Genomic DNA, 12,001 nt, shown 5'->3' with positions numbered 1-12,001 from the left:
TCAGAGGTCAAAATGAAACATTAGTACAAATAAATATTTTTGCAACAATTAATTGCCTTTCCTCTGTCTTGAAGCCAGCCACCCCCTCACTGACGACATCGTAGGTGTGGTCCTCCTGGTCACACTTGACTGCCTCGTACGCTGGGTTAGCAGCTATGTTGGGGTCTATCTTCATTTCAGTTTGTGTGCCTCCAACCACTGCATTTGTTAGGTCATGCAGCTTGTGTAGCTTGTGTATATAACCGTGGTCACCCTGAGTATAAGAACACAAGCAATGCTTAGGAGACTAATGCATTATTTTGTTTGCGTTTCCTCTTAAAGACAATACATGTACTGATTAGTGCAATCAAATGTAGCCATTTATAACACAACAAGAAATTAACAGCTAGCAGTCAAGTTGAGATGCCATTTTTAGTAGTTGTGCCTAGGATTCGTTTCTGTGAATTTAAGCGATTGCTGCTTCAGCATGCGCAGATATATACCTTCTAAACTAGGGAAACTGTATATATAATAGAATAGTGTGTTGTCCCTTGAGCATTGATAATACTCCTACAAACAACTGAAGTAAAGATAGATAGCAGTAGTATGCTAAGCACTTTCATGTTGTACTGTAAAGTGATCTTTGCTTCTATGCAAAATAGAAGCATACAATTTATAATTATCTCAGATTATGAAAACTGTGACTTAAAAACGGTACATTCAACAATTGTGTATATTCATAAGGGCATACAACTCTAGTATACGTAGCGAGCAGAATTCATTTCGTGGGCGGATGAATGTGCATTTGCATGAAGTGCTAATTTCGCACTTCATGCATGCATGTACATTCATCCGCCTACATGCATGGTGGGTTCTGCTGTTTTGCTGTTGCATGCCCTCTCTTTTATACGCCGTCTTGCCGTTATTTGTATCTTGTTAAGTTTTGTTCGAGGCAAATGGCAAATACTCAAGATTATTATCAGCTACTTATGTGCATGCAGCAATTTCAATGCTGTCATGCAGAGAAGGAAGGAAGGGGGAGGGTCTTGTAATTGTACACACATGACTTGTGTAAGTCTTGTACCTTTATTGTCTTGTCCATCTAAAAGGCTGTCATTCAAATCTTAATGCACTCAGCGACTCATGACAATCGAATCAACTAATCAACACTAGAGTGAATGTCGATCAGTTCAGTTTCTAAATCTTATTAGCCAGCTAGGTACATCAAGAGTCAAGTATAGGTTATTATAGCCTCACTAAACTAGTGTATAAATCAACTTTATAAATTGCACAATGTTTCCTCACCTGGAGAGTTTGCTGTTGGTCTCTCTGCTAGCCGTCGTCATGGCTGCCACACCACCCAACGTGGTGCTGTTCCTAGTCGATGATGTGAGTGTATACTGTACATCTGTGTAATAATTATTATGTAGAGGTGATAAATTTCAAAGTTGTGTGCATAAGATTGACAATTGAATGACCACCACTCACTTTCATTTGCCTATTTAATTTCTTCTGTTCTTGTAGATAACTAGTGAATGTGGTATATCCTTAGCATGCATACATGAAATAAATGTTGTATAATTTTTTGACTGTATGTATGCGGGATCAATTACTGGTTCATTATGTTGTTTGTCACTACCCCCCACACACACACACACGCCCACACAGCTTGGCTACGGTGACCTCACTCCCTACGGACACCCCACCTCCAATACCCCCCACATCCAGTTACTAGCCGAGCAGGGTCTCGTCTTCACTCAGTTCTACACCACTAGTCCAATATGTAGTCCGTCTCGAGCAGCTCTGCTGACTGGGCGATACCAGACTAGGTCCGGGATATATCCGGGGGTGTTTGAACCTAACGACCTAGGAGGTAAGAGGAAGCACTGCATGAGATTACCTGTTTGTATTTCGTCATATAATTTATTACATACTTTCCGCATATAATTTATAGCCAGTAAAATTATGTGTGTTTCTCATGTGATTTACTGTCCTCCTAGTATAGGACTGCATACTAGGACTGCATACCAAATAGAGACACCTGTTTCTGTGCTTTTTGTTGATTTTCCCGTCAGAATAACACATATTCTGGCCATTGCTTATGTTTGCTTGTCTAAGCAACTGCACTGCACAATGCCCTAAGGCACTTGCCATCATTCACACATCCTACTATCCCCCACTGACAGGATTGCCACACAATGAGACTACGATTGCCGAAGGGCTCAAAGAAATAGGCTACACTACTGGCATGATTGGAAAATGGCATCTGGTTAGAACATGCATGAACTGTAATGAGTATAGTGGTTGTACACGTGTGCTCTTTGTAGTAGCCACTTGTGAGAGGTGTTTGAAATCCATTTGAAAATATGTCTGACAACATTTTCAATACGAAGAGCAATGTGTGCTGTGTGCAATGATTGTTATCAAACAACCTAATCTTTCACTAGCTACAATATGCTAATTCTTTCAATGGAGCACTCGTTAAGATCACTGGCTGTATTTATTGCATGGCTTAGTCAAGTGAGTACCTGTCAAAGTCATTCTAGCAGCTATGTCTTCATTGTCTCTGTCAGTAGTGGACGTGATGTGAACACTGAGAATGTTTGTATGATGCTATGACAGTTTACGTGTTCTTGTATCCCCTCAGGGCGTTGGTGCTGATGGGGAGTACCTACCCGACCATCATGGCTTTGACTACTACATGGTGAATAATGCATGACTGGGGTGATAATAAGTGCTAATTTGCTATAATTTGATGGACTATAGAGCCATTTTATGTAAAGTGTTAAGTGTTACAATGGATAACCAGTATATAAGATACGCAAATTGAAAATCTAGTGATGGTTAGTAGAGTAGACTAAAAAAAAGCTTTTGATGAACTTGTTACGCATGCATCTATATGGCTAGATTAAACTCTCTCTCTCTCATCCCTCAGGGCATACCGTACACCCATGATGCGTGTCCCTGCTATGTCTGCTTCTACCCCAAACAGTGGTGTAGTACGAGCTGCAGTCCAGGTACGTTGCTGAGTCAGCAGTCATTGTGATTGTGCAGTATTGCTTTAGTGTAAAGATCAACCGTTGTTCCTATAATAATTATAGCTGATACTGCTGCATACTGAGCTAAGATTAACAAGGGAAGCATTACCAATGCACCATACAATTATATAAAGTTTTGAGGAATGTGTTCACTATACAAGCCACTCCCTCCACCCAACCCCCACAGAATACGTACCCTGTCCGGTGTACGAGTGTAAGGATGGCAAACAAGAGATAGTTCAACAACCTGCCGACTTGACAACACTCTCGGCTAACCTCGCAATGGCAGCTGCCAACTTTGTAGATAAACAAGCAGGTCAGTCATTTGAGCGTGTATTCACTGAGGGGTGTGATATTATGATTGTTTCTATAAAGAGGTTGCTCTTTATTCAGAGGTTTTGTACCATAAATATCACCACAATATTTAATGACATAAATATTTGGTGTTAAATGCTATTTTGAATGTGTTTTCTACTGACATGCGTATAGTTTAGTATAGTAATCAGATTTATGGGATATTTGCTGAAATCAATGTGTTTTACTTTGCAATACCAAGGTCCTGGGAATCCTAACCTGCGTTGATAATAACAGAGTTAATGATGGGGGAGTGCTAAAATTCTAGACATGCGCTTGGAATTTGGCAGCTTTCCAAAAGAGTTAAAATTAATATCACGTGACCCCTAACTACGATGATTGATGTTTTGTATGTCACAAATATACTATACACTTCCGCTTATTAAGGAAATTGAGGGTGTGTTTTCAAATTAAAATCTATTATCGTTCATCCGCTTGCTAAAATTGAATAGAGAAACTACAAAAATTGACTTTGTGTGGCCTTACTGGCTGACGGTTACATCTTCGTAGTCAGGACCTGCTGTGCTGTAGTTACATAATTATAACAAGTGCAGTTACAGCGTCAAGCTGTTCATCTTGCACTTGCTGAACAGCTGGTGGGACAAAATATTCTTGGTTGGAGCTCATACCACGACCTTGCCTACCTTTACCTGCAGTGCAAGCAGCAACCACGATAATATTATCCACGAAGTGACTAAATATTGCTCAACCACGAATGTGTTATCCCCCGAAAATTATCGGTTATACGCTAGTTTCTTAACAACTGCAGTAGCTTCTGGTGTACTAAGAATGTTATTTTGTACGCTATATCGACTACAATGTGAGTTGCCTTGGGGATATAGTGCATAGTTTTTATACTGACTTGTGTACACGCATGAACTGATTTCAGTATCGTATTGTAGCCATCAAAGTATATGTATCTACCAAAGCAAACATCAAGTTACTGTTCATACTGTCAATGTTTTTATACCTGATTCTTTTTCTGTTTTTTTTTTTCAGTATCAGTAACACAATATCTACGTTATTTTCAGGAGCCATATAATCTATTGTACTTGGGGGAAATAATTTCACTGATGACTGGGTTAATATTATTTTATGCTGCATCAATGACTACAATATCATATTATTTCTGAAAGCTGGCAGAAATGTTGTTAGCTGTTGATGTCCTCATAATACGATGCTCCTGTACCAGATCCTCAAATCCCTTTAGGTTGCACACACATAAATATCATTGCCATTTTTGCTAGATCTAATACATGAAGCTATTACTATCTCTACAGTTACCATAATAGTATAGAATTTTGTTATAGTAATCGTTCCCACAATTACAAACGAATGTTCAATTACTGCCTCAGCTTTGAGTATTCTCCTCCCTCCAACATTGCGGTGGTATCCTTCTCTTTAGCAAAGGTCTTGTCATATGGACTCTCGTCTGGTGATAACCTTTTTTTGGCTTTCTTGTTTACGGCTGCGTAAAGGTGCTGCTCAGCATTGTGAAAGTCTTCTTGATTCTCGATAGCTTCATCTCTTACTGATGGTGGGTTGGCTGCCTGAGCTTTATTCAACCTTGGCTGATTATGACCGATTACATCATAGGTGTCTATGACCGGGGGATGCATGGTTACACCTTCGTGGTTAAGGACTGCCGTGCTGTAGTTATGTGTAACTGGTGTAGCCTCACTGTAAAGTTGTTCATCTTGCACTTGCTGAAACGTGTAGCTTTCATTTGGAATTGTAGCAATTGTAGTAGCTCCTGATGCACTGCTGCAACATATTTAACATTGCACTATAGCGTACGAAGAAAGATCAACTATTTTCTATGTTAATGAAAATGTACAGCTGAGCTAAGTCAGACCATCAAGTATACATTATTATGTCCAACTTTAAAGTGTTTTGTGGCAATGTTACAATAGCTATAATACATGCATGCATATACATGTACACCCGACATGAAGGGGGTTACTTAATATTAATGTTTGGCTGAGAGAGTTAACAGTAGTATGCTTTTGTATATAGTTGTATACTGACTTGTGTATATGCGACTGATTTATATACGAACGTCTAATTAATGCAAGTGTTTTTTTATGCTGTCAAGATTTCTTACCTCGGTTTAATGCTATTTTTGCGAGCACTGATTCTTTTCCAAACAACAACAGCACATGTAATTATACATCCGGTAGCCATTGCCAACACTAGAACAACAATCACAGCAGTTACAGATCCACCATCGGTAGTACTCTCAGTCTGATTTTGCTGTGCTGTTGTTGTTACTATGTTTTGTGGTATGTTTATTATTGTAGTAGGGCACTGACTACTTGTAGTTGCTTGATATGTAGGACACCTTAGACCAATGCTCACTGTCTGATTGCCATTATTGCATTGGGTACAGTAGAGTTTAGTATTGCAACAGTAGACATCTCCTCTGGTTTGTTCAAAGCTCGTCACAGTGGGTTCTGATAAGAATTATTAAAGCAAAACATAATTAGTATCGTGTTAAAGTTATACCATCTCCAGAGAATCCCAGTCGAGTGCAAATCTCTCCAGCAGTTGTGTTGCTCAGACTAGTACAGACCCCTCTCCACTGACCACCCACACACACCTCCAGTCTGCCTTTGTTGTAGCTCCTCCCATCCACTAGTCGGAACTGACCACTTTGATGGTCAGAGCACATCAGCACTGTACAAACAGTAGTGCATTCACTCTATTAGGTTTGTACTTGCTTTAATACCTATGAAATAAGTTGAATCCCATTTAAAACCTCTGCTATACCTGGATATCCAGCACTAATGTGTCACTCACCATTTTGTACAGATTTACATGAGACTCCAAAGTCCTTGGTATGGTCATCAGGGGTTGTTGAGTTTAGACAACATTCCAGTCCTCCTTTGGTGTTTAATAAGCAGCTGTAAACAGGCTTTGAGAGACTGTAGCCAAACTGTGACACTGCATGTATAATGATTATAGTGAAGTGATTGTTATAAGTGTTGTAGCAACAGAACAATTGAAAGCTAACCGTAACTAGGTGATGTGCTGTAGAAGTCCAGTGTTTGTGATTGGCTTCTGCAAACAGTTTCAGCAACTTCCAAAGACTGATTTGTTTGAACACTTCCCCAGCGACCACCCACACACACCTCCACTCGTCCCTCTCTGTCAGTGGATCCTCCCAACAGTCTTATGTTTTTATCAGTACAGTCAGCTATACAAAATGTGTTTAGCATTTTATTGTATCATGGATCCTGACGGTAAATTCGTCACACACCTGGCTCACAGCGTAGCCTTGCTTGATTGCCACAGTCACAGCCAGGCCGAACCTCTTCCATTGGTATGCAGTCTTCAAGAGAGCTTTCCATACCATTATTACAATTCACCGCTACAAATCCTCTAGACCAGGTGTTATCACATTGATTTACATATGCATCTCCTGTAAATGTACGACCATTATCATAACAATTATATATAGTATATAATTATTTCACCTGTAGATGTATATCCCAGCTGCCTACAAGCAACTGCAGCTTCATTGACATCCCACAATGTCACGTGTCCATTCCATCTGCATACTCTCCCCCATTCACCTCTGAAGCAGTATTGAACATAACCAACTATCCTAGTATCAGCTGAGTCCTGGATAAGCTCAAAATCTCCATTAGTGCAATTTCTGACACCTGTTCAGCCAATAAAAACAATATCAAGTACACCCATGCTTCCACAGAGTGACAGTTTATGATCAGAATACCTTGTGCAGTAGTGATGAGTAGTGTAACTGCTATGAGCAGAGTCTCCATGACAATCCATAGGTTCATAGGTATAATTAGATTTTCCTTGTAGTCAACTGTGCAACTTATTTAGTGACTATTGACTGATATTGTGTTAAGTATATTCATGACATGCAGGAAGTTATTCAGTGACTTTGCTAACTGCAATACGATGCCAGTGACAGTTTATAATAATAGTACCATCATATTTAATTGTAATTCAGTCATGTGATCTAACTCACTATAATCGTGCACAACTATATATCAGGACTTATTACACTATATAATAATAATACAAGGTGCAACGTGTTGCAAGGCAAGAGAAGCATACACCTGTTCCCCTAGAACACCGTATCTTGATCAAAATTAATGTTTTATAATATAATTTTATTTATTTTAGTAGTTTAGTGTATTCCTTTTATGTCTAACAAATTAATAGTGACAATTACAAGGTATAGCCCAAAAAAGAATCCAAAGAATTATTCATTATGTTTTTCATGAAATAATCTAATGCACAGTTTCGTAGGTCTCTTCCCCTTGAGTGTACTTGACTGCATCATAAGCTGGGTTCACTTCTGTACTGGGGACAGGCACTGAACCTTTACCATCTGTGTTGTCTCCACAAGGGTAAGATTCACCATGTTTGCTGTTGCAAATGTTGTGAGTAAAACGGCTCATGTTAACATCTATTACTTTAGTTATTGTACAGTGGATGGCAGATCGATGTACCTTTGCTTGTTCTTCAATCTCAAAGCAACACAAGTGTTTACTAGTGCAACAACTGTCACCAATAGCAGCACCAGCAGAACACCAACTGTGGCCCCCCCACAATGTGTTGACTGAGACTGAAAGTTGTGTGTATAATTATAAGAATTAAGGACGAGGGATTTACTGTATAGGTTTTGGCACTCACTGTCTAACATACTTTTATGTGTACAACACTTGAGACCAGCGCTGTCTGATTGTAATTATTGCATTGGGTGCAGTGGACTTCAGTATTGCAACAGTACACATCTCCTCTAGTTAGTTCAAAGCTCATCACAGTGGGTTCTGATAAGAATTATTAAAGCAAAACATACGTGGTTAATTATATATGACTTTACTACCATCTCCAGAGAAGCCCAGTCGAGTGCAAATCTCTCCAGCTGTTGTGTTGCTCAGACTAGTAGTGGTGATCCCTCTCCACTGACCGCCCACATACACCTCCAGTCTGCCTTCGTTGTGGCTCCTCCCATCCACTAGTCAGAACTGACCACTTTGATGGTCAGAACACGTTAGCACTGTACAAATAGTAGGGTAATTAGGTACCTGGTTAGTGTGCCTGCATGCTTTCTTATATTGAATAAGCACACAACTCAATCCCATTTAAAAACTATGTGTATATCCAGCACTATAATGATTGTGTCACTCACTATTTTGTACAAATTCACAAGAGACTCCAAGGTCCCTGGTATGGTCATCAGGGGTTGTTGATTTTACACATTCCAGTCCTCCATTAGTGTTTAATGAGCAAATGTAGACAGGCTTTGAGAGGCTGTAGCCAAACTGGGAAACTACATTATAATGCAGTGATTCTTATAATAACTGCTATAGTAACATAACAATTGAAAGCTAACCGTAACTAGGTGATGTGCTGTAGAAGTCAAGTATTTGCAATTGGCTCCTGCAAACAGTTTGAGCAACTTCCAAAGACTGATCTGTTTGCACAGCTCCCCAGCGACCACCCACACACACCTCCACTCGTCCCTCTCTGTTAGTGGATCCACCCACCAGTCTTGGGGTTCCAACACAATCAGCTATACAAAATGTTTTTAACCATTAACTTTCATTCATTTCTGGAAATTCATACCTGGTTCACAGAGTAGCCTTGCCTGATTGCCTCTCTTACAGGTATCTAACCTAGTTATAACTTTCACTGGGTCACAGTCTTCAAGAGAGTTCTCCGTACCATTTATACAATTCACAGAGACAAATTCTCCCGTCCAGGTGTTATCATGACTTACAGACGCATCTCCTGTAAATTGTACGGTCGTTATGATTTATATTACAGTCCAGTACTTCACCTGTAGATCTATATCCCAGCTGCCTACAAGCAACTGCAGCTTCACTGACATCCCACAATGGCGTGTATCCAGACTCTCTGCATAGTCTCCCCCATTCACCTCTGAAGCAATATTGAACATAACCAACTATCCTAGTATCAGCTGGATCCTGGATAAGCTCAACATCTCCATTAGTGCAATTGCTGACACCTGTTTAGTCAGTAAACTGCATCCACAGAATGACATTTTACATCCAAAATACCTTGTGCCAGTAGCAATGAGCACTAGTGTAACTGCTATGAAAAGAGTCTCCATGACAATCTGTTTTGACTGTCAACTATGCAAGTTATTGAGTGACTCATAATTATACTCACTGATAGTTTAATTATATTCATGACATGCAGGGGTTACCTGTAGTACAGGACGCCAGTGTCAGTTTATGAGTACCACCACAATAATCTACAGTCAGTAACGCCATACAGCTAGCTATGTAAAAGAGTTGGTAACTCAATATCCCTAATGCACCCTTTTCTTGTGGTCCCTGCCAATCTTATACGCTGCACAATAATCGTCTAGAAGAGAGAAGAGATGCACTTTTTTCAGTTTATTGTGTTACTAAGACAGTGTTATGTTGCTATGCCCTCAGGATATAAACTAGTTATATAACACGTGCACTTGGGATGTATGGCATATATCCCTCGTGTATATTTATAATTGTAAGCTGGCAGAATATTTGTGAAGTATATGTATAGAATTGTTAGCATATCCTGCTTTTTGAATTGTGTTTGTAAGTTGTAGGTACGATGCTCCTGTACCAAATGCACACACACAAAATAAGATGAGGCTATCGCTATCTCTACAGCTAGACTAGTAAATCGTTCCACAGTCACGTGTTCATTGACAGTCTGTAGTAATTATTAATGACCCATGATCAGCTTTCTCCTCCCTCAAACATTGCGGTGGCATCGTTTTCTTTAGCAAAGGTTTGTCACATGGATTCCAGGCCAATTTAAATACGGCCTGGTATATCTTTCTCGCATCTATTTTCTATCGATGATCAGCTTAGCTCTATTGCGTTGTTCCAGAAGGCTTTCACACTAGTATGAAGCCAGAAGAGGCTCTCATCTACCTCTATGACGGTTGTGTGGTCAGGATGTCTTAGCTTGGATCTGTACAGGCTAAGGGAAGTGTATGGTGCCTCTTAACTGCTACTTGCGAAGACAGTCCGGCTATACGACCATCGTAGACGTAGATGAGAGCCTCCAGACTAGTATTCAAGCCTTCTAGACCAACGCAATAGATGGCATAAGCCACAGCTTCACGGAACTGAGTCATGGAGATAAAGTATTACAGAACTTAGTAAACGGACGGTATAATTTACTAAGGTTTTATGTTTGTAGTACGATTACCCATATTCTGAGTATTTTGAAGCGCATGCGCAATATCACCCATGCAATAGGTACCAAGGCTGTATTTTAATCGGCCTGGAATCGAGACTACCCTGGCCCCAGCATCCCTTAGAAAAACATATTCCTATAACAACTCAGGTATATATTTATTCATTGTTGCATTCTGATGGTTGAATTAACTATAGCCAGTTACTATTATGTAGTTTGCATACCTTCAAGTCAAGAGATGTTTAGACAGCCAGGAACTAAAGTTCATAATTATATACTAGTATTACATCAGGCCATATCTAGTCTAAACCACCATTTGTATGGCCTATTCTTTATATTCATTGAATTCTGTGGGGAAGCTAACAAGACATTTGTCACACAATGTAGTGCATTTCTTACCCAGGTGTAGGAGATAACTATAAAAATATTCAAATCAAGATTTTTGAGACATCAATAGTTTCGAGTAACTTCCTTCTCGGTATAAAGTGAGTCACTTTCAAACTGCATCTTGTCTCCATGGTCATCACTTCGTACTAGTGTGTTGTACTCTGTGTCATGACCTCCCTGGGTCACCATCTTCCTAGCCACCACAGAGTAGGTCGGCTCATCCTCTCCATCCACCGATTCATAATCTGGATTCTCAAATCCTCTTACATCGTCTAAATCAGTATCCTGTGAATGTTCTCTATTGACGTCATCTTCTTAGATAACTCTGGTGTAGATCTATGGTTTCACTTCATTATGATCGTGCTTTGTTGACTGTTTGATGGAGTTCTATATTTTGCTTGGAAGGAGAGATTAGAAGCATCAGAGCGTACCATTTGAAGCATAAGAACAATTGCCCATTACTCTGGAATTTTGCTGATGATATAATTATGGGCCGTTTGGGAGTGTGATAGGTATAGAATTTTGACCATAATTATCATGGTATGGGCAACATGCTGTGTGGCGTTCTTCAGGGGTTTTTTGTGAGGAGAATCACCTTCAGACACAGTGTATGATCTATAGCTGGGCGGATGTGTCAATCGACAACCTGTCAAACCCCTCCATCCTAAAACTCTGCCTCGAAGCATCAAAGGTAGAAAAGGGGTAGGCATTGTGATGCATGGGTCCGGTAGGTCCGCTCTGCCCGATTGTAGCACTCCTGTCGTATGTAGTTATCCAGAGGCATGACCTGGTGTTTGTTTTTTTCAAATTCGCAGAAATGGTTGCTTGCTGACTGTACATGTGGCAGCCGGTTATATTTCTGTTGTTGTTGCTTGTGTTTGTGTTTAAATTTCCTATGGATTGTCGTTTAGTTCTTGATGAAAATAGTAGAAATATTTTAATTGAGCTCTTGGTAGGTAGTCAGGATATTACTTTGTGCTCACCCAAGCGGTAAGATCGCATGGGACCATGGTAATAATAGGCGGGGCCATGTGCAGGCTCAAGCTGGA

General features: G+C 40.0%; 2 protein-coding genes and 1 long non-coding RNA gene across 3 annotated transcripts in view; 1 reads left to right on the top strand and 2 right to left on the bottom strand.

Annotated features, from left to right (window-relative positions):
* Positions 1–54: 54 nt before the first annotated feature.
* On the bottom strand, positions 55–1,705 carry LOC135344069 (uncharacterized). The gene is made up of 3 exons (XR_010397320.1): positions 1,468–1,705; positions 1,285–1,387; positions 55–198 (listed from the first exon to the last, which is right to left on the bottom strand). It is a non-coding gene; the product is annotated as an uncharacterized LOC135344069 (long non-coding RNA).
* LOC135344053 (arylsulfatase A-like) overlaps positions 377–12,001 on the top strand; it is a 44,775-nt gene continuing 33,150 nt past the window's right edge. The window contains exons 1-6 of the mRNA XM_064541130.1: positions 377–1,368; positions 1,648–1,852; positions 2,166–2,248; positions 2,627–2,683; positions 2,915–2,996; positions 3,205–3,333. Coding sequence (XP_064397200.1) covers positions 1,273–1,368; positions 1,648–1,852; positions 2,166–2,248; positions 2,627–2,683; positions 2,915–2,996; positions 3,205–3,333 — 652 coding nt within the window. The 5' untranslated portion in view covers positions 377–1,272. The remainder of the gene's footprint in view (positions 1,369–1,647; positions 1,853–2,165; positions 2,249–2,626; positions 2,684–2,914; positions 2,997–3,204; positions 3,334–12,001) is intronic.
* On the bottom strand, positions 4,447–10,840 carry LOC135344037 (scavenger receptor cysteine-rich type 1 protein M130-like). Its single transcript, XM_064541104.1, has 10 exons — positions 10,790–10,840; positions 9,451–9,505; positions 7,108–7,126; positions 6,848–7,036; positions 6,631–6,792; positions 6,385–6,567; positions 6,171–6,314; positions 5,877–6,047; positions 5,476–5,824; positions 4,447–5,135 (listed from the first exon to the last, which is right to left on the bottom strand). The coding sequence occupies exons 2-10, from the start codon at positions 9,481–9,483 to the stop codon at positions 4,715–4,717; spliced, it is 1,671 nt and encodes a 556-aa protein (XP_064397174.1). The 5' UTR covers positions 9,484–9,505; positions 10,790–10,840; the 3' UTR covers positions 4,447–4,714.

Source organism: Halichondria panicea, chromosome 11 (assembly GCF_963675165.1).
Source record: "Halichondria panicea chromosome 11, odHalPani1.1, whole genome shotgun sequence".
Lineage (NCBI taxonomy): Eukaryota > Metazoa > Porifera > Demospongiae > Suberitida > Halichondriidae > Halichondria > Halichondria panicea.
The sequence above is the reverse complement of the archived record's forward strand: the minus strand, read 5'-3'. Positions and strand labels throughout refer to the sequence as shown.

Bases quoted from the DNA above. Each gene is read 5' to 3' on its own strand.
- LOC135344037 (XM_064541104.1), bottom strand. From the start codon at position 9,483: ATGGAGACTCTTTTCATAGCAGTTACACTAGTG. The intron at 5,825-5,876 runs GTATAACTTTAA...AATTCTTATCAG, and splicing joins ACTGGGATTCTCTGGAGATG to AACCCACTGTGACGAGCTTT. The intron at 5,136-5,475 runs GTAAGAAATCTT...AATATGTTGCAG, and splicing joins AAAAATAGCATTAAACCGAG to CAGTGCATCAGGAGCTACTA.